Below are 24574 nucleotides of genomic sequence, written 5' to 3'. Positions count from 1 at the left end.
ATAGGATTGTGATCCTAGATCTTGTTTGGTTATACTGTCAGAAGGCTGATTTTTGACAGAGTTCTGCTCTCTATTCCTCCTTGTAAACAAACTATCTACCATTCCCACAAAAAAAAAGGAAAAAAAAAAAAAACAAACTACCCTAACTTGATTAAATATTTTGTGGGGGGAGCTTGGTCAAAATTGTGGTAAAACAAAAGCTATCAGGTCTTTTAAGTTTTTTTGTTTGTTGTTTTTTTTTTTTTTTTTAATATGGACTCGAAAGTGTGAGCTTTTTACCCTGGTTAAAATTTATACATTTCCGCCTGCTTCAATTGCTACCAATAATTTTTTTTTCCTTAGAAACATGGCCACTACATACCCTGTAGTGGTCAATAGTGATGACACAGTGGTGCCTAGAAAGGCCTCACCTGACTTAAGGATCTTGTCAGTGGCAGAGGTGTCTGTGTCTGTTTTGGGAAAGCTGAGAAACAACTTTATCACTGTTGAGAAAAGATGGCTTGGTCCTTTTCCTCGCACTGATTTTATGAATGTTTGCAGTCGGTAACAGGGAAGAATAGAGTGACCACAGAGTTCTTCCTGTGCCATTTCTGAAGAGCAATTGAAACTCAGCCTAACACAGAATAATCATTACTACAACAGATCTGGCCAAGGAATTTATTATAAGAGCTGGTTAGTATTATGGCTGTTGTTTGCAATGATTGAAAGACTGAAAGCACTTAGGAAAATATGACAAACTACATAAAGAAGCGCTTCCTGTAATTCTGTACTGATTTAACAAAGGTGCAGATTCTGTGTCTGAGTAGCAAGTGGATTAACAGAATCACAAGGCATGCAGAGCAAAGGCATATGACTGTCTTTCAGATTTTAAGGTTCCTGAGATAAGTGCATGCAATTGGACTAGCAGGGATGCCTTTTTAACAGTTTCTGTCTGTGCTCTGTCACACTGACATTGTCACTAGAGCTTTCTCAGAATCCTGAGATAAGCGTAATGCTTTTCTAGGACATAATGGTGTCTGTGGCTTACTGTACTTTTCAAGCTATCTTCCAAAAACTGACTGAAATAGTAAAGAAATGTAGTCATTTAAAACAGTTATACAATATCATTGTATTGTAGTTCAACTTTCTAGCTGTTGATTGAGCAGGTTTTCTTATGATACAAAAAAATCGCCCTAAGAATGTCTCCCATTATCCTTATGTATATTTAAAATATTTATAACATGCAATGAGGTCACTGTGAAATCTGTATTTCAGTTTCTGGAAGACTCTGATACCTCCCTTCTGCTTAGTTTGAATCATCCTCAGCCTGCTGTGCGGGTCTTGGCTCTTCAGCATTTGAAAGATGTTATTGAAACTTCAAAGGTTTGTGTCTGAACCTCTCACTTACAGAACTAACTTAACATAGAATGTCTTCAAAAAGTTTTTGCCAGACTTACCAGTTGAAAATGAGTGGTACGTGAAACTGTGCCTGTGTCATCCTTACTGCTTTTCATAGTGTTTTCAGTAGGCTTCTGTCACCATTTCCCCATATTCTGGAGTCTGGATGTAGTTCTTGTTGATTAAGCTGGTCACATTCTCATAAAGTCCAATTTAATATTTCTAGTTTTCTTTCTTTTGTTATTGAAAGTTAGTCTGCTTATGAGGTTTAATTTAGATTATCTTACCACTTCTCTTACACTAAAATTCAGATACTTCATTAAAAGCCTGTAAAGTGTTCTACAGACAAATGATTTATTCTCCCTTTGACTCTGCTTTACTTGTTTTTTTTTTTTTTTCAGGAAGGCTTTGATCAGGCTTTCATAGAAGAAGCAATTTTTGGACGGCTCAAGGATGACAACAGAGATGTTGTTATGTCTGCTCTCAGTTCTTTGGAGGTAAGTGTGTCTTTTGGCATGCAAGATTTTACGTGATCTTGAATGTGTGTGTGTCTGGACTGTATTCTGTGTAGTTGTCTTTCTTGTCCTTGTGTCCTTATTGCATTACTTTTATCCTTTAACAGGTTAAAGTAGCACAAGTACAGGAGGGTTCTGTTGTTTGCCATCTCACAAATTCTCACCAAATCTCTGCTACCTGATCCTTACCAAGGTGTAGGCAGTTGAAGTGAATTTATCTATTTTTTTTTACTTTTTTTTAATGTAGCTACTGAATCCTACTTAAATCTTTGGTTATTATTTGAGGCACTCTTCCTGCTTATTCTGTATGTTTTTCTATAAATAGGCAAGCCACAGTATCTGTCTTTTGGATGGAAAGTGGTGCAGTCACAAGACATTATTCCAGTGAGAGGTGCTCAGCTGAGTTTTTCCATATGCAAGTCATTTGGTCAGTTGATAGTGGCAAAGCCCTGAGCTCCAGCTCAGGTTTACTGGATAGGACTCTGGTATGCATTGTACTGATTGTTTCCAGCTAAAGTAACAGTCTGTCTTTATGGCTACTGCTAGTAGTAGTGGAGAATATCAGTAGTAATAGTGGAATTGGTCTTGTGTGTTCATTCATTCTTGATCACCAGTAAATAGGAATAGAAGCACGTGAGGGCTTCTTTAAACTTTAGTGTCTTTTGTTAATATGCCTTTTATTTTTGTGATCCAGATGGAATGTAAAGTAAAAGCAATTCTTAGTTAATTATAACACAGTTTGCATATCACTTATCAGTTTTAACAAACATTTCCACATTCAATAAATTCTCCATACTTCAACATATCAAGAGGGCATACTGGGCAGCTTAATTACTTCTTGTCACCTGATAGTATTTTCATTATATGAACATCAGCAGGAATGCAGTTAGTCATGTTTGATCTCTGTTCCCACTTGGTATAGCAGATGCACTTTCCATTATAACATGGTAGACTGTTTTATATATTGTTGTATTTTCATTCATTTTTCTTGATTATGGTTCAGACTTTCAGGGAACAAGTTAAGCCAGAAGTAATAGTATCAAGTCTTTTGAACATTTTCCAGAAAGCTGATCTTTCAAAGGATGGAAAATGGTATGTTCATGCTTTTTTTTTCAGTCTACATTCTTTCTGTGCAAATTAATTTTTTTTAAAAGTAACTATAAAGAATACTTTAAAAACTGTGTTTCTCTGCAAATGCTTTTTGTTATGCTATGTCTATGCTGAGTTACAGGAGAGATGTCCAATTATTTTCTTACCATTTCTCCTTAATTCCTTATTTGTTCTTACTGCTGTTTAGATACAGAAAATCACCATGGAGAATAGAGAACAAATCAAAGAAATGTTTCTGATGTGACTGAGTAATGTGTTTTCAACATGATTTGTTATCTTTTAGGTACAAGGTTTTGGAGCAAGCAGTAAAAATTTTAGTCAAAGAGGAGATTTTGAAAGAGAAGAAAAAACTGCTAGATGCAGCAGTAATGCAGTTGTTACCTTTTATGATAATCACTAATGCAAATTCAAAATCTGCAGATTGGAAAATGGCTGTGTGTTTGTCAGAGTCTGATCTCTGCTCCTTGCATCCTTTACTGAAAGGCTGGCCAGAAGGTAAAGCATTCCTTGTAACTAATTTGATAAGAGAAAACATGTGGCAAGTTTAGGTTTATTGAACCTAAACACATATTGGAGGCAGGCTGTCACTATCAAGTATCGTACTGTAACTGTGAATGGATTTTGAAAAAAGCTCTTTGAAAAGAGGTAGAAATTGTTTAGTATGTTTCTGACTGATTCTAAATATTATTGATTCACCAGTATGTTAATATGTGAATTTTATACCTAGATTATTTGATTTTTTTTTTTTTCCCTTGGAGTAGCTCTTGAGGAGGCAATTAAATCTACGGAGTCTACAGAGTTGGTTGGAGTGGCCAATGAGAAAATTATTCTGCTACTTTCTGGAAATTTGATGTCAGGGAGCCCTTACTTACTATTGCAGATGGTAAGTATACCACGTCAGCCTAACCTTAGAAAAGTTTTACTTTTCAGGTGGTGACTGTAATCAAACAAATGTGATATAGAAGAACTTCACATGCCTGCTTTAGGCTCTAGTATGCTATCATTAAGCTGCTAGGTAAATACATGTATATATGTGTGTTATATATAAAATTATATCTATTAATTTATATATATATATGCCTGTATGTATTTATATACCATTTACAGATATATATATATATATATATATATATATATATATATATATATATAAATAGCAAACCACAATACCATCCATATAAAAAAAATTCTTCCTTAACTTAAGGAAAAGAAGTAATTACCTTTTTTGACAAATGATTAGTGTAAGTAAATTCAAGGAATTTTTACTTCCTGAAAAAGAATTTCTAGAGAGTAAGCAAGTATACCTGTAGTTACAAGTTCATAGAAACTGATGTTTGTGCATTGTAAGGTCAAAGAGTACAATTACAGCAGACAGTAACTTTTTACCTATGAATCAAACTAAACAGTATTGCACCATTTTTCATTTACATGTTCAGTTTAGTCATAGTGAAGTCCCACTGTCATACTGATTTTTGTTGTCCTCCACTCTTTTTTCTAAGGTTAATGACCTGATACTCGTTGCTGAAACAGAATCTGACAGTGTGAGACAGAAAGTAACTACTCATATAATTGGTGCAGTGCTTGTTCAGTGCTGCTGCAATGCACAGATGAAGGCAAAGTATTTTCCAGTGGCTATCAGAGTATTTCGCTTCTTGGATAAAAAAATCAAGAATCTCAGAACTTGTGAATCTGCAGAGGTAAGATGTTAACGGTGTGGAGAGGGCATTTTCTTTGTACTGAAAACAGCAGTAAGAAGATTTTAAAAATTGTTTTTACTGAAGACCAAGTTCAGAAACCTGGAGTGAAAAATCTCACCTTCATTTCTTCTCAAAACAAAAACACACACTTGGCAATAGTGCCATTAAGAATTACTCTAACATTTTATGTGTGTTTCCAGTGGAGTTTTCTTGGCTTATTTTGTTGAGAAAGAGCTCTAGGTTTTTTTCTGTGTGTAAGAAACCCATTTGAGCAGGGCTATGTTCTGTGTGTACATCCCCTCACATATATACACATGGTGACATGTGGTAATTATTTATTCTGACCTCAGATTATTCCAGTAATGATTTTTTTTTTTTTTTTTTTTTTTATATTACAAGTATCTGAAACATATGGATTCTTTTTTCTGGAACAGAGCTAGATCAAAGTGTTAAAACTGGTTGTCAAAAATGCTGCAATTCCCAATCCCTTTGAAGAGATATTTTAGAGAGACTGATATTTTACTCTTCTGTTACCTCATTTAGGTACACTGTAATTATGGTAGAAAGAGCTGGCATAGGTTTTATAACTGCAGATGCAAGTTTCAATGTAAAATCAGAAATGTAATTCACTCCATAAGGATACCTCTTTGGAGGTTGGAAATGAAATGTTGCTGAATTTTAATCCTAAATTTCTGTTTTCTGTTGCATGGAATTGTGACAGAATGCATTAAAATCAATTTTCATCCACAGGAAACTGCCATAAGCTGGTCTGTTGAAACAGAAGAGGAAACTTTGGTGCCTAAGGACTTGTTAAGTGCATATATAGAAAAGCTCAACAGTGGTGAGACTGCTCATGCAGAGGAGTCAGCTATGGTCCTGTTCTTATTGAAAATCTTCATTAATGGCCTAAAATCTCCCCTGTCCTTTTCAAAAGGTAGGTGTTAAGATTTTGCCTGTTGGTAGCACCAGTGAAAAAAGAAAGTAATTTTTTTCCTTCAGAAGTTGTTGGAATCAAGGAGATGTTGCTTCCCTAACCTTCTCCTATGTTATTGACATCTGTAAAAATTACTGACTTGAACATGAAATCAACCAAATGTATTCTTCTCTTTTAACTAGAGATGTCTGTTTTCTCCTGGTTTCTGAGGGTGTTCCTATGCACCTGCTGTGTCTTAATTATAACCTGTATTTTTTTAGAGGAATCTTGGTGGAATCCTGAATCTCTGAATCAAGATAGGAAAGACTACCTGCACCTCCTTTTGGGGCTGTTTGACCTGCTTGTCAGCGGAGCTAGTGAGGGAAGCGATGCTCTTCAGTACAGAGCATTGATGAATCTCTTATTCAAGGTATTATTATTGCATTTGTTGCTCTGAATTATGTATCAGTAACTATTTCATGGTTGCATTAGTTTTAAGAAAAGCTGAGAAAAATGGTCAACAGGTCATGCAACACTGCCTGTGGCATTCAAGTACTGTGAGGAGGTGGAAATGTAAACTTCAGCTGGGTTACTTAACCCTAATTGAATGTAATAATGGAAAACTAAAGTTAAAAAACAAAACACAAATGTACTAGTGGAGGCAAAGCTTAAAGCATAACACTGATTTACAGGGCAAGGTCAAGAACCTAAAGTTTAAGCAGAAAGTTTTGGTTCTATCTGGTAGCACAAGAAAGCATTGCTCTGTAAAATTTGGTACTGTTTAAATACAGAAACTGGAAGGAAAACTTCTAGGAGAAATTTTGTGTTTCCTTATTACATCATCTCATGGTTTTTCACATGCATATGTAAATAACATCTGGACTTGTGTATACATGTATAATTTGCTCAATAACTTTTTCTTCCCAAAAGACACTGTTTCTCTCTTTTTCTGAGACAAAGTTCTCTTTTGGTGTACTCATTTGAAGTGGGTGGGGTGGTTTATCAATGTTTTCAGTAGTAGTTTACCAAATAAATTAAACAAGTGCTTTTTTTTCTCTTTTCCATTGTGTTTAATGTAAGGTACATCTAAAAGATTCAGAGGTTCTCTTCAAATTCCTTTCCATTTTATGGACTTACAGCTATAACCTTTCAAATCAACTGAACTATGAAGTCAGTGCAATGCTACAGACTCAGGCTCTGTACATTGGCTATGCACTGCTTGAATCAGAAACGAACCAGAAAAAGAAACAGCTGCTATCACCATCATCTCCAGGTAAAGTAAAACAGTATCTGTCTGTCTGTCTGTCTGTCTGTCTGTCTCTCATCTTACAACTCAATCACGGTACTTTTTAATTGTGTGCAATTTCACAGTATTTTATACCATGAAGGGTGTCCCAAGTTATGTTCAGCTGCACTGGCTGAGACTTGCTGATTCACTGGTGCAGTTGTAAGTCCAAGCTTGAAGTAAGTGAAGCCACTTTTTAAAAAATTTTGTAAGTGTTAAAGGAGCACAGGGCTGTGCTGAAGGAGTCAGTTACAGGACATTACTGTCTGTGCAGTCTCAGGGTGTGACAGTCAGTAGCAATATATGAACTCTGAGTTTAAACAGGAATATAAGGACTGTGATGAAGTTCAGAGTCATGAATCTGTGAGACTCTGGTTGGTTTTATGTACCTTAGAGGTTTACAGTGAAAAGAGGTGACTTCTTAATTCCAAAGTAATGTTGATGCCTCTTCAGGGACAGCTACAGTAAAATTTTCACCACTCACTGTGCTCTTCCTTCCTTCCCTCAATTTTCTTGCAGTGGTGATATCTTTGCTAATTAACTTGGTTAGTCCTGTGAGTGAAGTTCGAAGGGCTGCTCTCAACTGCCTCCATTCCTTGAGAGGAATAAAGGAATCTCTGTTTCATCCTGTCCTTCAGCATTTGGAGCAAAAGACAGAAGAGATTGTATCAGACCCTACATACATAGCGCAGGTATTTTTTAAATTAAGTTTTGTCTGTTGCTGTGAGCTTCTATCTCACAGAAAAGAAATCAAGTTAACCAGGAAGGTAATTGACTTTGTATCCTATAGTGGACTGATTTATAATTTTTCTAGGAACTATGAAAACATTCAAGTGATTTATTACATGCAGAGAGCTGAGAACCTAAGAGGCATTAACAGTGGTTTATTTCCAGATGAAGAGCTCTGCTTATATCTAAATTGCAGTGTTATGAAAGCATCAAATAATTGTTGTTTTAAGGCATTTTTATTGCACGGAAATAACTTAATTTTCACTTTGCTAATGAACTAGATTATGGGAACGCTATTTGAGGAGCTTGAGACACAGCCAAAACAGAAATCCCAGCAGAAAAAATTGTTGGAATCTTTGGAAAACTTACTTGATTGTGTACAGAGCCCTATTTTCCCATCATATATTGCAAGAAACTTAATGAAAATTCTTCATGAAATCCATGGTGAAGTAAGTGTTGCCTTTTGAGTTTTTTAATGGGTTCTGCACTTGAGTGAAATGCTGAAATCACATTTCATTTAATAATAATGCTTTTGAATAATTCCATACTATATTAGATTATTAGGTAATAAGTTGACACCTCCAATAATATGCAGTAAAGCTGCAAAATATGTTTAATGAAACATAAAACATTTTCTTGCTCTTTCCAGGAATGTAATGGCTGCAGAATTTTGCATTGGAGTTTTTAAAGAAACTCCCTTGATATTACTAAAAAATACTATTTCAGAAGAGACTGTTACAGAAGAAATTTAGTACTTTGGTTAGTGAACATAGTTTTCTGTACAGAATTGCAAGATATTAAGTAGTACTGTGAATTTCTTTTATATATATATTAACCTACTCTTATCTAGCATATTCAGAATTCTCCAACTGCTGGAAAATATGACTTCAAAGTTAAAAAAAATGAATTAAATCTGAATTTTTATGTTCTGTTCACTTGTATATATCTTGAAAAGATTGTGAACTGCATAGCAGGGGTGAATAGTTTTGCTTCACATTTGGGTTTTGTGGAAGACAGCAGTCATAAATGGGTGGAAAAATTTCCTTCTGTACTTGGAAATTATGAAATACTGTTCTGCAAATGAGAATAGCAAAGGAGCAGATGAGCAGGTACTTGAGGTAATCTCATATTATGCCTTGTATTTTTCCAGTTGAACAGCTGTTGCCTAAAATGCTGTGTGCAGTGTGGTCCGAGAGAAGGGAAGCTGCAGTAAAATGAAACTGTGCTACTGGAAATTTGTTAAATTGAGAATGGATAAAAACTTCTCTTATGCATTATCTCTGTTTGCAGATAGTTCTTTCTCACCTCTTGCCTGCACTAGCCCGTCTGCTAGGGAAGGTCTTTAAGAAAGCTGAGGCAATGTTAAAAGATGAAGTTATTCTCCTGCATCTAATCCTTGAAAAGTTTAATGAATATTCAGCACCCCTCCTTTGCAAGAATCAGCAGAGTCTGGATTTATTTATCAAAAGTCTGCATGCTGCCAAGAAAATATATGAAGAAATTCCACCATTTCAGATCACAGCACTTGGGCAGGTATGGCTTTATGAAATACCTTTTATTTATTTTTATGCTTGAAGCAGCTAGCAGTGTTTGTGATTGGATTTACAAGGTTATTTCTGTGTGGAGGAGTCCATAGCTCTCGACCTGTCTTTTTTTTACTACAAGATTTTAGTGTCCCCATAGTGTCTTTGAAGCATCTAAACAGGCTGCAAAACTTGAACTCCTAAAATTATCAGAAGGAGATATTGCTGCTTGCTCTATTTTTTTTGCATTTTGACAAGTACAAAATAGCAGTACTGTATTTACACACAGATGAGTTTCTGTATCGTTACTGATACTACTGTCCCACAGGTTTTAGGTTTTTGTTGGTCAGGCAAGAGCTTCACTTAGTGTTTTTCATCTGAAGAAAAATTGTGAACAAAATGCAGAAGGTGAGAAATAGTTTAATTTGAAGGAAGCTGCAAATTCGGGCCTATATTGGCCAGGTGTTGGCACGTACTTCCCAAAGGCTGGCAACAGCAAGTTTGTTCCCCACACCAGTCATGTGAAAAGTTTCAGAAATCAGTTTGTCTGTTGGATATTTCACATCTTTAAGATTCCTGGATATATACAAATACATAGTTAATATGCAGGTTTTTGCAGTACTGCATGATGGGGTGTGTCATAAAGAATCCAGCATATATTCATTCAACACCTTGTGATTTTGTTACCCTCTTTAAGTAAACCTCTCTGCATCCTTTTTTTGCCCCTTTTGTAGATTACTAAGCCATTCTTTGCAGCTGTGTCAGATGGAGTGGTGCAACAGAAGCTGCTAAAAGTATTGTTTGACTTACTCTTAAACTGTAAGAACCCACTTTGTGCCCAGACAATCAGCAGTGTGTTTAAAGGGGTAAGTGGCAACCTCCAGAACACAGAAGTATGTTCAAACAAAATGTGATTTTGTGTCACCTACATTCAGTAACACTTGTTGTTTATATCATTTATAGTGGGAAAGGAATGAGAAGCTTTTTGTCAAATAATAGAATAATGTTAATGGCATGAAAATTGTATTAAATGACTGCTTTTAAAAGGCGTTTCTTTAATAGTCACCTATCAGTCATTTACTACACTAAGTGAATGAATTTAGCAGAAGTCACTTCTTTTATGCTGCACTGGTTTTCATTTTCTGGGATATGATAGGAATATGTGGATTATATACCCATATGTGCATGAAAGGGATGTGTTTTTTAAAAAGGCAGGGCACAGATATGTGATGTGATAAATTGTTCATTAGTGCTTGCATTGTTATTGTTTTGTTTCAGATTACAGTATGTGCTGAGCAGATTGTCAGAGAACTGGAGCCTCCTGAGAAAACCAAAAGTCTGGCCACTGTTCAACAGACTAGAAGGCAGAAAATGCTGCAACAGAGGTGAAGTAACTAGAAACCCACAAGTATTATCTGTGCAGTTTGAAAACACCATGTGTCTTAATATGTTGGATAGTTTGAACCGAAAATGCAAGCAACTATTTCTTCTTTTCACAGTAAAATAAATCCAAGCTACTTTTGGCACAGGAAAAACAACTCATGTCGCTGTTTGAGAACTGATGGAAATACAGTGAAAATATGTTTAAAAATCCAGTATATTTGATATTGACTATTACAGTTGCTGTTACAGAATCTTGACAAAGTTGAACAAGATTAATTTTTGTTAAAAGTAAGGTTAGTTTTAAATATAGATGCATGGGCAAATTACATACACTTGGCTGAAACCTAACAGATGTTCATCAGAATATTCATTAGTTGACTGAAAAACAGTATTTTGTTTCTAAAAAGGTGGTAATGTAATCACTAATTTTTAAGTCTTTGTCCTGTTTCTTTTCTTCATTCTCATAAGGAACTGTTTTGTTCACTGTACTTACTCTCTTTAACATTCTTTCAACCATATTGAAACAGGATATTGAGTTAATTTTCCTGGTTTGACCTGGAATAGCTTTTTTAGTTTTCCTTCATTTGACCATTTTGAATAATCATCACCCATTAGATTGACCCATCTGTAAACTGTACCTGTCACAGTTTACAAACACACATGCTCAAGCATCCCCCGTTGCCTGCATAGTCAGTGTGTTAATCACTAGTAGTTCCAGAGAAGCAAGTTTCCTGGATGGCAAGAAGATCATCATTTGGACACTTACCTGATAACAGGTTTTTTTTCTCCCCCACTTCCAGAAGTGTTTCCAAGAAACACTTGTTTTTTTCAAGTTCGGTCTGAACTTTTGTTGGTTGTTTGTTTAAAATGTCTTGCTGTTTCAATAAAAAGCCCACATACTGCCACCCCTCTAGGGAGCAGCAGTAAAGGACATACAATACTATGTGAAAGAAAAATTGTCTTTTTTTAGTTGGATCTCTGTGTGTGTGATTCCTGAAGCACTGTAGCATTTTCTTTGAAAATCCATGATTGATTGTCATGTCTTTTTAGAAAGCCTCACAATGCAGAATTGGCACCAAGTGACTCCAGGTGGCAGAGGGTGATGCTTATTCTGGAGTTACTGCAGCATAAGAAGAAGCTTCGGCATCCGCAGGCGTTGGTACCTGTACTTTTCAACCTTCTGAGCAGGTAACAGAGCCCTGGAGCCTTCTCTGCTGCAGCAGGCACCCTAAGCATGGCAATGTGGGCTCCTGAGTCTCTGCTTTGTTGTCATGTCTTGTAGTTTAGCTTGCCTTTTTCAACTGAACTTCTTTTAGGCCAGTCACAGGAGGAGAATGAGAAGTTAATTACGATTTTTTTTCTCTTTGAAAAAGTAAGATTCTTCTGATGGATAGCTTCTCTTGTGTGAAAACTTCATTGGGCAGAGGGCTTGGGATTGCCAAGAAGGACGATACCTGTCCTAAAATTGGGATAATTGGCAGGACTCGTGTCTTCAGCAGAGCTAAAGCTAATTAGCTAAAGAGCTAATTCTGTAAGCTTTGAAGTTCCTCCCAACATACTGTGGAGCAATCTTAGCCTAGTGCAACCTAAGGAAACTATTGTTTTTCCTGACAGCCCTATATCCAGACACTTAGGAAGGTTTATATGTAGATTAGGTATTTGTCTTTCTTTCCTTATGACTTGCTTAGGACATAGACTGGCATTTAGAGTCCAGGTTATACTTAAGTTTTTGGCAGTGCTTTGATAAATATATTTTATTAGGTCAGTACATGCATTTGAAAATAAAAAAAGAATCTTTGGCAAAGAAACTTTACCCAATCTTTTGGCAAAGACTTTTTTGGAAGCCTCAGTTTAGAACTTATGTAGAATTAAAATTGCAGCTGCTTTTTTGTAGCCTAATATGTAGTTTGGTCACTGATTTTTCCATCCTGTTTTTTTCATGAATGTATAGGTGTTTGGAACCCAGGGCATCAAAAGAAGAAAATATGGAATATACAAAGCAGCTGATCCTCAGCTGTCTGCTGAACATCTGTCAGAAATTGTCCTCAGATGGTGGCAAGGTCCCAGCAGGTAAAAATCACCAGACTCATCCCTTGGTAATTCTCTCACTAGGTCAGCATTAAAACAGTGGTCTCAATTAGGTTTTCTTCCTCAGTCTACACTATTGTTTTGAGGAGAGAGAGATTCCTCTATGAGGGTATACAAGTTTGCCTTCCTTACAATTTTTGTAGATGCATTAGGTATGGTGTGCAAACTGAAAACAGTGCTTGAGTGTACTGTTTATTCCTACATGGCTGGCCATTTAATGTGTTAATCAGTGAATATTTTTGCCTGCAGATATCCTGGACAAAGAAAAATTCAATGTGGAACTGATAGTTCAGTGCATCAGGATTTCTAAAATGCCCCAGACACACCACCATGCCCTGCTGCTCCTTGGTGCAGTTGCTGGAATGTTTCCTGTAAGTAAGACCTGGAATTTATGCATCGGCTTTTCTCATTGGTTTCCAAGTATTGGGTAGAGTGAAGAACATACAGATCTGCTCTGTGGGGAAAAACTTCTGAAAAGGAGCCAGAGGCAAAATGGACAGGTTTCCTGCTCTTTTACGGCTTTCTATTCCATTTTAGTTGAAAACAAACCTCTGTCTTGATGCTTTGGTCACCAGCCATTTGTGGCTCGCAGTGGAGTGCAGTAGAAATGGAAGAAACTTTCTGAGATCAGCCCTGCCTCACCTTCCCACTGTGGTCACAGTTCTCATGCCTCGTCTTCTCTTTCTCCTGCTTTTCTATATAAAAAGGGAAAACACCTGGCCCATTAGCACATGAATTTTTACAAGTTCCTATCTTGTACAACACTGAAAAATGTAATTGTACTTAATAGTAAAACTGGTTTGTTCTGATTTTAATTGACCAAGAAACAGCCCTTTCCTTGTATGGACTGAAATTTGACTTGTATGGACTGAAATTTAACTGTACACTGTTCTAAGATTCTTTTGCTTTGAAACTCTAAACCAGCAAAATGTATCCAGGTGTATCAAACTCAATTTGCATCTTTATATTCACCTCAGTATTTTCTCCACACTTTTGGAAAGATAGCATGTTTTCCAAATGACAGAACTGTGATGTTTTTGATACATTTTTGGGGGATTTTGTTGTTTTACTGTTTGGGGTTTTTGTTTCCATCTTACTGCCATCAGATAGAAGGAAACATTTTTGTATTCACCTCATCTCACCTTTAAAATCTAAAACTCTTCTTCCAGTCTCTAAAACTAAATGAAAAATATGCCTATAATTTATTGCTCTAAGTCCTGGCAAAATCTAGGAAACTAACATTTGAGCTAGGTGGCACCTCTTAATACAGCCTTCTTAAAATTGGTTACTATGATTACAGTCTAGGCCCTCAAAAAGCCAGAAATTGAAATTAGTATTGTTAGTTTACACTGTATGATTGTGGATATTGCAGATGTTTTACAGATACAAAAAAAGATGGGTGGGAAAACCACTGGAATCTGTGCTACAACCACATTTGTGCTTCTGCAGATTTCCTCATAGGTGGTTTTACTTGTGTTCACCCGGCACTGAGTGGAAGGATACAAGGTGTTTTATCACACTAAACCCTCAATTTCCACTCTAATTACTTGCTTAGATGTGTGTCTTGGTTTCTAAATAATGTTTAGTACTCTACCAATCACACAGTAAGTAGCATTAAGGGACAGTATCCATTTAGAACTCATTTAGGGAGATTCTGAAAGATAATCATGATTCTCTTTCGGTTTTTGGATTTTTTTTAAATAGGAATCTAGTTTGATCTGTGGGAATTAGAAACACCTTGAGGTACAATGTGCACAGCAGCATGAACTAATTTCGTCTGTTCTCTTCCAGGATAAAGTTCTTCACAACATTATGCCCATTTTTACATTCATGGGAGCAAATGTCTTGCGTCTGGATGATACCTACACTTTCCAAGTAATTAACAAGACAGTGCAGATGGTTATTCCTGCTCTTATACAGGTACATATGTCTACTTAATGAAAAGATTATTAATTAAGTAATTAATTTACATTAGCAGTGGTAGAATAAGTTGTCACCTACTCTAGGATTATTTTAATAGACATTAAATTGTATGTTATGTAATGTAATTAAGACTCCTCTGTCTCTGACCAAGTTCATCAGACTGTTGCTTCTTTTCAGTCTTTTGACTTTCTGCACTTTTTAAACGGTTTAGTCAAAATTACCACAGCTATATGTGGAGAGGACCTGAAACATACTTTTAAGTTCAAGCTTTTTGTCATAAAAACAGCAGGCAAGTTCAGTAGAGGAGCCACTGGAAGAAAGAAGCTGGTTATTAGTCTTTTAATATGCCATGGTCATAGGAATAGTAGACGTGGTCTGAAAGAAGTGGAAGTGCTTTTATTCTTCCAGCTGGTGTTTGGGGGCTTTTCTTGATTTTGCCTGGACCTCTTAGATAAATGGATATAAACCAAAACAAAAATAGATCCTTGTTTTTCAAATCAGCATTTTTTAAATCAGATTTCCCTTGCACCTAAGAAATCTTGATTCTTGATCATAATTAGATTTAAACATGATGTATAAATGTAATGTAAAAATGAATTGGGGAAAAAAAAGTCTTCAGTAATGGGATGAGGATTTCCCAGACTATATTTAGTTACATGTGTACTCATTTTTCATCCTCTTATAGTTCTCTGTTATATAAATAGAGAGACAAAATTTAATTTTTTTCTTTAAAAACTTTCCTAGCAGCCCACACAAGTTTCTGTGACAAATTATTTGTTGCATACGATTCTTACATGTGGTGAGAGACTAATGTTACTTGAGACCATGTAGCCCATGTATATTATTTTTCCTAGGCACTTGAATCTAAGAGCCTAAGTCACACAAAGTTTTCTGAAGGATGTGGCTTTGCTTTTCCTTGAAAATGTCTTGTTTGTTTCAGCTGATGTCGAGTAGATTTTTTCTATTTTTTTTCTTTTGTTTTTTCCTTTTTATAAACTTTATTTGAAGCATCTTCCTGTAACACTGAAAAGGAACTGTGTGATTTAAAACTTTACTTGGGAACTCTTACATTTTCCTTGAGGTTATGCATTTGGCAATGCTGTTGTCTTGCACAGTGCTTTCTCTTATTTTCTGAAGTTGCAAGAAAGGCCTTGTACCCACCTGCAGTAAGTAACCTGTCTGAACTGCTGTGTTTGTGCCCAGGCTGAAGACAGTGACTTGTCAGAGTCCTCGGGAAGCGTGGAGGAGGTGGTGACCAAGATCATTCGTGTGTTTGTGGATGCCCTGCCCCACGTGCCGGAGCACCGGCGTCTGCCCATCCTGTCCCAGCTGATCACTACAGTGGGAGGAGACAAATTCCTCTGGGTTCTCCTGGTGCTGCTCTTTGAGCAGTACGTGACCAAAACTGTGATAGTAACACTAAGCACAGAAAAGGTTAGCAGGCTGAGGGGTCAGCTTTTTCATTGAGAGACTGATCTCTTTTGTTCATGATCTTGCTTTTAGGGAGGTTCTCCATAAGCCCCAAGTTATGCTGGAAAAGGTAGTGAGCTCTGGATTTGTGGTACAGCAGAACCTGATGGTGATGTTGGCTGTGACTTGTACTGTACATTCAGTGGTGTTATGTCCTTGAACCTGAACAATAGATCAGATGATATTGTACAGCAATCCTCGATCTGAAGAGCTGATAATCTAATTATGTAGTATTTCAGTAGTAATGAAGTTGGGTTTTTTTCCTTCAATTGTGTTTGTGAAACACTCTCTCTGCAGATCAAGATGAAAACCCTATTAAGTTTTTGTGTAGGCAGGCCCTGAGATTAGGTGAGAGCATAGTTTATGGGAAAAACAGAAAGAATTATTAAAGGAACATTGGTGAGAAGATAGTCTTTATTGCAGCAGTTTAATCTGTCTCTTTACCCTCTGGATCTATGTTCTCTCCAAGCAAGGGCTTGCTGCTTTTACCACTGCTGTTAATCCTGGAAGTGTCCAGATCAGTATGACATTTTCACAAGCTCACTCAGGCATTTTCAAGTATTTTTATTAGTTTTGATAGAAATAATCTTTCTTAATTTTTGAAATATTTCTCTTTTTTTATTGAACCATTAACAGGATGCTGTTCTGGAAGCAGACACTGAATTCTGGATTTCCATCTGCTGCGAATTTAATGTACGTTCGCAGTTCCAGAGCATGATGAAGATAATCCAATATCTGACAGAGCTGCCAGAGAATAAAGAAGGTAACGACAAAATAGAGACAGCAAATGCACGTAAACCTTCCTAATATAAGAGACAAAGGGTAGTGGTTTTAAACTAAAATGGGATAGATTCAAACTAGATATAAGTAAGAAACTGTTTACTCTGGGAGTGGTGAAGCACTGGACAAGTGTCCCAGAGAGGTGGTGGGTGCCCCATTCCTGTCAGTGTTCAAGACAGGCTGGGTGGGGCTTTGAACAACTGTAATTTTACTTTGTTTCTGTGATCAGAAATTAAATATCTTTTTTTTCTTGGATGAAAATTTGTTTTGTCAGTGTCTTCAACAGATGATCCTGGGACAAAAAAGTTAAGAACATGTAAAACAAAGCCAAAAAATCAGGATGGGCAGCTCTTTAATGTGGAGTCTCACTCTGACAAACAACTCCGGCATTTCAAATTCTTGTCAGTCTCCTTCATGTCACAACTTCTGTCCTCTCAGAGTTTTGTGAAAAAGGTAATAATGGCAGTTTGCCTCTAGACTGATCACAGGTAGTGATTGTGCCATATTGTAATAGCTGAGGCATAATTTACTTTTTAGTATGATTTGGTATTCAAAGGGGTGGCACTGTCCAGTGTAGCTTGCTGACACCTTTATTGACACAGTTTTGAAACCTCTCAGTAATGTTAGTTATTTTTAAGGCTTTTCCAGATAGTCTCCATTTGTGTGACTGATGCATAGGTAACCAAGTGAAATTCTGCTCCCAGTGTATTCCCACTGGCTTTATGGAGCTTGGGATTTCACTCACGGCCTGTGTAACTCCAAATTCAGCTGCTGGGATTCATGCTGTTAATTGAAAAGACAAAATGTTATGAATTTCAGGCTCCGACTGCATCTGGTAGTCCAATTTTTCATCTGAAAACCACCCACCAGCATGAAATGTTTGTTAATGTGATTGCATTGCCCAAGGTGCTCAGATTTCCTTCCAGAATGATGGCTTAAATACAAGTGTAGGGACTCATAATTACCATGCTAGTGGACATTTGATTCAAAAAAATGAAATTTTTGTATTCTGGCATTTTAGTTTAATGAGAGGAGGTAAGTTTCATATTTTCTTTCTTGCTTTTCAAACCAGATAGTTGAATATGAAGAACCAGAAGTGCTGCAGGAGTTGGAACAGAGGTATGCTTTAAATACGCCCTACTCCTATTCTTAGCTTTTACTGCAGCCCAGGAATATCTTTGAAGTGTAGTGCCATTAGAATATCTTTCACTCTAATGATACTTTTTAAATGTCCTCTGCAGCAAGCAGTATTTATTATGTGCAAGTTACTTGGTTTTGGTTTGTTTTTTTCTTTTAATGGAATGTGAAACTTCTTATTTCTGAAAGATTGCTCTACCCAATATCCATTTTTTTTCTGTATTTTTTCATAGAGGTTATTTACGTGCTTGGCCATAACTGTCATGCCATTCGTGTCTGAATCACTAAAGGAATTCCATATTTTTAGCAAAATATATTGGTTCATTGGTAGAAAAAAAAATGGATCATTGTTCATGGATGCCTCTGTATTGCTCTAAGCACTAGTAATCAAAGATCACAGTTGTAGCCATTGTGTTGTAAAAGACAGTGATAGGAAATTGAGAGTTTCTTTTGCAGAGGCCTAGCTTTTGTGTTTGTTCCAAGAGAAATAAGGTATAAGGTTTATTTTAAACGCTGTGTTCCATGAATGCTCATTTTTAAATTTTTCTGTGTAGTTTCCTTGTATTTTTGTTGTCATGTGAGATTTTATGCTTTCCAGTGGCAATGGACTTGTTTAGTCTCCTTGTTACTTGCTGAAAGTTATTTCCTTTCTGTCTAGGCTGTTAGAAGAAGTTCTTCACTACATAAACACTGTGGCATCTTCAGTGGAAGGAAATGTGGACAAGCCAACGGCCAAATTTTGGAGGGTTCTGCTTAGCAAGAGCTATGATACGCTGGATAAAGTATGTCTCACTAGCCCCCAAGTTAGCACTGGGACATTGCTGCTTTTGCTTGTTAATATGATTATAAACTTTGTAGGGTTTCTTACTGCATTAGTACTATATTTCATTGGATGGTCTGCAGCCTGGTACATCAATGTTTAAACTCAGGTAACAACTTGAATAACTAGAGCTAACAGCTCCTTAGGACAAGCAGAACAAAAATCAGGAATGCTTGTTTCCTTTAGTTTATTATTCTACTGGCTGTAAGCAGTCATTTCACTTTATCTGGTGGAGAAAAATGGCTCTTGGCAGCATTTCTCACTGTTAACTCATAAAATGACGTAGCTAATGCTGTTGCGTATTTCTACATGAAATTAAATCCTTTCAGTTTTCATCTTGCTATTTTTTCTGATTAGTAATTTATTTGTAGAATTAGAGTGGCTATCTTGTTGGAATGTTTTTTACCTCTAAAGCATATTCCAGTTTTCATGATGTACTTGCGGAGGCATTGACAGAATTATTTTGGGTAAAGAGGGATAGCTCACAAGAGTAGACAAAAAGACTTGCTGAGGAAATCTCAGAGCTGGTGGATAATGGCTGCTTAGCAGCCAGTGAACACAGGTAGCTGGAACCTGCTTTGTTGTTTGGCATGCCTCAGATACAGCATTGCTGACTTGTCCTCTCTTCTTTGATCCTGAAACCCATGAAGGAAGTTAAAGAGAATCTTATCAGGAGGCTGCCATGTCACAGTGCATGCAGGAGCATTTATGGTATTGTTTTGTTCGTTTTCTTGTAGGTCAACGCCTTACTGCCAACAGAAACCTTCATCCCTGTAATTGGGGGACTGATGATGAATCAGCTGCCATCGGTGAGGCGCAAGGCCATGGACCTCCTGAACAACAAGGTGCAGCAGCGCACCAAGTGGCAGAAGAGCCAGGTGAGGCAGAGGGGTTAAACCCAGTTCCTTTAGCAAAAGTACCCAGAGAGAGATTGATGTGCAAGTGCTTGACCCCATGTAAAGATGCCAAATACTAGTGCCAGGCCTGGCAAGGGCTCTTGGGCGGTGACACGAAGGTCCCTGCCCACAGCTACCTTGCAGGTCCTGAGTTTCTAACTGCATGTCTGATGTGTGTGTTCTCCTGTCCTCTCAGATCCTGCAGCTCTTAGAGCTGGTTCCTGAGCTCATTGCTATTGTCAAGTGCAAAAGAAACGAGGAAGAGGAGGAGCAAGCCATCAACAGGCAGACTGCTTTGTTCAGCCTCAAGCTGCTCTGCAAAGGTTTTGGCACAGAAAATCCAGCACCATTTGTGCCTGTTCTGAAAATGGCCATTGATCTAATTTCTTCAGAGAAGGAGGAAAAAAATGTGATGGGAAGTGCTTTGCTCTGTATAGCTGAAGTCACCTGTACACTGAAAGCCCAAGCAATACCTCAGCTTCCAAGGTACTGTTAGGTTCTTCTCAACAGAACCAGCTGTAGTAAGAATTAGTTATACCAAAATGGATTACTGAAGGAATGCTGATGAGGGTTGTCTGCCCTGTCTGTGTTTTGTGCAGACAAGATTAAAAATATTTCTAATGCTTGAAGGTGCTTTGTGGTCATAGAACTAAGAAACTAGTGGGGAAAATAGCAAGACACTTATAATGCACAGTAGAGTTCCTTATGGAGTCTGTTACTGTCACTAGAGAGGCAACCTTTTGGCTTTAGAAAAAACAGACCATAATCTGTATTTTTTCTGTAGAACAGATAGCATTTAAAAACATGAGAATGAGTACAGTTGAAAACCCTTCATGCTAGATTATTTTATTCTCCCTATCTGAGAAGAATCCAAGTATCTAATTTGTTCCTTGTAAGACTGTTTCATTTCTTTACAAATACTAATCTCTTATTGTCATTAAATCTTTAAACTAAAGACAGGGCTTTTAGTAACCTGATAGAGTGAAAGGTGTTGATCTAGATGATCTTTAAAGATTTATTGACCAAACCATTCTGTGATTCTAAGTCTAATAGCCTTCATTAGCTTCAAAACAAAATATGACAATGAGCCCAGAATACTGAGTTTTCTGAAATGTGCATGAAAAAATTCTTGTGAAAATTGTCCCTGCAGGCTTAAGAGATGGATTTATTTGGTTGGGAACATACCTCCAAATGGTCAGTTATTTCACCTGTCTCTCTTTCTATTTGGTTATTCACAGGCTGATGCCAGCACTCTTGAAGACTTTAAAAAGTAAGAAGGAGCTGGTCTCCAATGAGATTTACCTGCTGAGTGCCATCACTGCTCTGCTAAAGGTTGCAGAAACACTGCCACACTTCCTTAGTCCTTACCTTTTGGAGTGCTTGTTGCAGGTGAGCTCTGTGAGTCCTACAGGTGTGTAAAGGGGAGACAAGACCTGCCCAGATCCCAGAAGAAGCTGTAGAGATGACTTTTTTTCCTCTGAAACTGAAGTAGGAGTGTGTGAAAGCTCATAACCTACTACTCTTCTACTCACTTTCTTATGCATATAACTCAGATGCAGAACCTAAGAGCATCTCCTTCTCCTCCCTCAGATAGGTTGTATTTTGCCTCTTTGAAAATGGAGATGAATCACAAAAGATCATTCTGTAATATTCAGTCTCTTCAAATGTGTATCTGACACTCTTGTTGGAGTCATTCTATGGGCATTTTAAGTGTTTCTCTTGAAGACAAGTGAGGTTTTGTACGCAGCTTAATGTAAGGTGTTCCAAGTGGTACAAACAGCAAAATTCTTGTCTGACATTTGAAGCAAAGAGCTACTATAAAATAAGTTCTTAAATTGCTAAGTAGGCCTAACTTTTGTTGGAATTCTTCACAGGTTGTCCGCTTGGAAAAGATTGTGGCCGAGTTTGGTCCTGCTTCCCAGATAAGTGTCCGTGTAGCAGCACTGAAAACCATCCTAGCAACAAGGCTGGCCCCTCGAATACTCCTGCCTGCAGTTACCAAGTGTTACAGTGAAGTGCTGCATACCCGCAAGGTAAGGGTTTTTCATCCTTCAGTACTGTGATAAAAAAGGAAACGATAAAAAGAAACAAACAGGCCAAAATTTGGTTCAGCTGTGTCCCCTCCCAGCACTTTGGCCACCACCAGCCTGCTCGCTGTGGCTGAAAAGTGAGAAACACAGGAAGTCTCACAAGCACTGTTCAGCAACAGCTAAAACACCGCTGTGTAATCAGCATTGTTTTGGTCACAGATCTAAAGCACAGCACCATGTGAGCTGCTGTGAAGAGAACTCCATCCCTGCCAAATCTGCCATAGTCTTTATATTATGATCTCTGGGGCTTTTTGTACTGCTGCAGTGATTCAGGGAAGGTAGATCTGGAAGAGATCCAGCATTGTCCTTTGCGTGTTAGATGATGAATGCCTGGGAGATCATCCCATCCCATAAGGGACATCATTTATGTGCTAGGGACATGAGTGAGTCAGAATTTCCTCCAGTATGGCAGAGGGTAGACAAAATGCTTTTCAGGAATCCTACTAACTTAAGCTCCCCAAAATACAGGGGGAAAAACTTATTTATTTTATCAACAGTATTTCAATGACATAAATCCAATTCCCTAGTTATGTTTTTCAGTTACTGTCAACATCGCAGTTGTCTTTGCATTGCTTTGCTTTTGTTTTGGCAGAACTGTCTGGGTCCCCTTATGAACATTTTGAAGGAGCACATTGCTGGTATGCAGAAGGAGCACCTGATCTCCCATCAGCCTGAACTGACAGCATTTTTCATGAAAGTTTTGGACTTCCGAGCAGAGCATACAGAGGTAGCTTGACTGGGAGGATGAGCAGCAGTTGCATCTCTCTACATGCCAATTACATCACTTGTTTAAGATTAGTAGATTACATTGTACACGTGCTCTGAAATTCTGGTTATCAGGTATTCTGTTCCAAATTGGTCTTTTGGTGGAAAACATGGTAGTTAAGTATTTTCTCTGAAAGAGACAAAATTAAACTGTGCTTTGAAAGCTCAAATTTTTAACATTTCAAACTTAGAATTATGTTTTCTGATTTTTCTAGGATGACTTAGAGGAAGTTGGTAAGATAGAGGCTTACATTATTGACTGTCTAATCACTATGGTTATGAAACTTTCCGAGGCTTCTTTCAGGCCCCTCTTCTTCAAGGTAAGAAGTCTAAATGTAATTCATCTGCATGTTTGTGTTTTCGGTGCACAGAAACAGCTAATCTGCCTTTCACTTTCAGCTCTTTGATTGGTCCAAAACAGAGGCTACCCTGAGAGACAGGCTGCTAACATTCCACCGAATAGCAGACTGCATCGCAGACAAGCTCAAGGGTCTCTTCACCCTCTTTGCTGGTCATTTAGTGAAGCCGTTTGCTGAGACACTGAACCAGGTCAACATTTCTAAAACTGGTAGGTTGGCAGTTACTGGCTACAGAGAGGCTTAGTCTTGATTGCTGAGAGGCTGATTTTAATTGCAGAAATTTTAGTCTTACAGGATTTATTTTACAGCACACACAAGTCACTTCTCTTTTTTCTTCCTCTGGTAAATGAGAAATCTTTCTGTGATGGAACCAAAGGACATTTTTCACCTATGGGCATGGGACTGTTATTACAATGTTGAAACCAAATGAAAATTTTCTGTGTCAGCCCCAGTGAGTTCCCCGAGTATGAAATTGTGTAGAAAGAGGGTTTCTCTTTTTACTTTTTTCTTTTTCATTCATTGACTTCTCTTATAAGCTGCCTGGTTTATCTAGACTCCTCTGCTTTCTTGGGCAAAAATAGGTGTTGTTATTTTCTGTGGGAATTTTTGCCCATCTCAGTGTAGTGACCCGAAGAAATTCATATCCACAGGAATGGCCAAGCACTTCTCCTGTAGCCAGTGGCTATTCTCTTTTATTTCCATCAGTAGCAAACCTGCTGGGGCAGTAGCTTTAAGGCAGATAATGTATCACATCCACTTTATTGTTCTGAGTGATGAGTACATCATTGCTATGTAGTGTATCCCTTAGCTACATTGACAGACTAGCTATGTTTCTGTCCTGCAGTTTTGTGGGAAGTTTTGTTTTCATTCTGTTGATGATATTTTTTTTATTCTCCTTGGCTCTTGTGTAGATGAAGCTTTCTTTGACTCTGACAATAACACAGAAAAGAGCTGTCTGCTGTTGCAGTTCACAATGGACTGTCTGCACAAGCTCTTCCTGTTTGATACCCAGAAGTTCTTGAGTAAAGAAAGAGCAGAAACCTTGATGCAGCCTCTGGTCGATCAGGTATTGACAAATCCATAGAAACTATTCATAGCTGATTTTTTTTCCCATAATTAACAAAAAAAACCCCATGTATCAGTCGCCCCCCTTACCTAAAAGGGGGGGGATTAGTTCATAGTTTTTGGGCCACAGACAGTATTGATTTCTTTGCCTAAGGCTCTGAATTTCTGATTTTTTGCATCCTTTTTTTAAATGTCTTCATTCTGTAAGGTTCATGCATGTTTACTGAGCTCTTGCAGACGAGTGCACTCCCACTTGATTAGCTTTGACTTAATTCTTGAGTACCTAAAAGCCAAAGCTAGAGTGGTTTTGGCTGGGTTTATCTGAGCCTGGATCTGTTTTACTTCCACAGCTAGAAAATGTGCTTGGAGGAGATGAGAAGTTCCAGGAAAGAGTGACAGCACACCTGATACCCTGCATAGCTCAGTTTTCAGTGGCAATGGCAGATGATTCTCTTTGGAAACCACTGAACTACCAGATCCTGCTGAAGACAAGGCACAGTTCTCCTAAGGTTGGGAGCCATCAGAATTTGAACTGGTTTTCTTTGTCATGCTAGAAAGTGGGAACAGTGCTCTCAAAGTCAGAAGTGAATTAACCAAGTCATTACTGAAATAGTGGCCTAAATTAAAATACTGGTGCTGTACCACAGTA

At 37.6% G+C, this 24574-nt stretch overlaps 1 protein-coding gene across 1 annotated transcript in view; it reads left to right on the top strand.

Annotated features, from left to right (window-relative positions):
- The window catches only part of HEATR1 (HEAT repeat containing 1), a 34760-nt gene that overhangs the window by 8907 nt on the left and 1279 nt on the right, over positions 1-24574 (top strand). Inside the window, exons 12-43 of the mRNA XM_021527084.2 lie at positions 1255-1362; positions 1779-1874; positions 2896-2984; positions 3286-3497; positions 3764-3885; positions 4502-4699; positions 5450-5633; positions 5894-6042; positions 6693-6885; positions 7417-7589; positions 7908-8075; positions 8917-9159; positions 9884-10015; positions 10428-10534; positions 11583-11720; positions 12484-12602; positions 12870-12991; positions 14412-14540; positions 15747-15977; positions 16650-16776; positions 17068-17246; positions 17866-17912; positions 18589-18712; positions 19488-19628; positions 19843-20132; positions 20885-21035; positions 21521-21679; positions 22329-22463; positions 22717-22821; positions 22901-23069; positions 23772-23926; positions 24276-24434. Of these exons, the coding sequence (XP_021382759.2) occupies positions 1255-1362; positions 1779-1874; positions 2896-2984; positions 3286-3497; positions 3764-3885; positions 4502-4699; positions 5450-5633; positions 5894-6042; positions 6693-6885; positions 7417-7589; positions 7908-8075; positions 8917-9159; positions 9884-10015; positions 10428-10534; positions 11583-11720; positions 12484-12602; positions 12870-12991; positions 14412-14540; positions 15747-15977; positions 16650-16776; positions 17068-17246; positions 17866-17912; positions 18589-18712; positions 19488-19628; positions 19843-20132; positions 20885-21035; positions 21521-21679; positions 22329-22463; positions 22717-22821; positions 22901-23069; positions 23772-23926; positions 24276-24434 (4854 nt within the window). The remainder of the gene's footprint in view (positions 1-1254; positions 1363-1778; positions 1875-2895; positions 2985-3285; positions 3498-3763; positions 3886-4501; positions 4700-5449; positions 5634-5893; positions 6043-6692; positions 6886-7416; positions 7590-7907; positions 8076-8916; positions 9160-9883; positions 10016-10427; positions 10535-11582; positions 11721-12483; positions 12603-12869; positions 12992-14411; positions 14541-15746; positions 15978-16649; positions 16777-17067; positions 17247-17865; positions 17913-18588; positions 18713-19487; positions 19629-19842; positions 20133-20884; positions 21036-21520; positions 21680-22328; positions 22464-22716; positions 22822-22900; positions 23070-23771; positions 23927-24275; positions 24435-24574) is intronic.

This window comes from Lonchura striata, chromosome 3 (assembly GCF_046129695.1).
Source record: "Lonchura striata isolate bLonStr1 chromosome 3, bLonStr1.mat, whole genome shotgun sequence".
In the NCBI taxonomy this organism is placed as follows: domain Eukaryota; kingdom Metazoa; phylum Chordata; class Aves; order Passeriformes; family Estrildidae; genus Lonchura; species Lonchura striata.
Note: the sequence above shows the minus strand (reverse complement) of the source record. Positions and strands in the feature narration are given on the sequence as shown.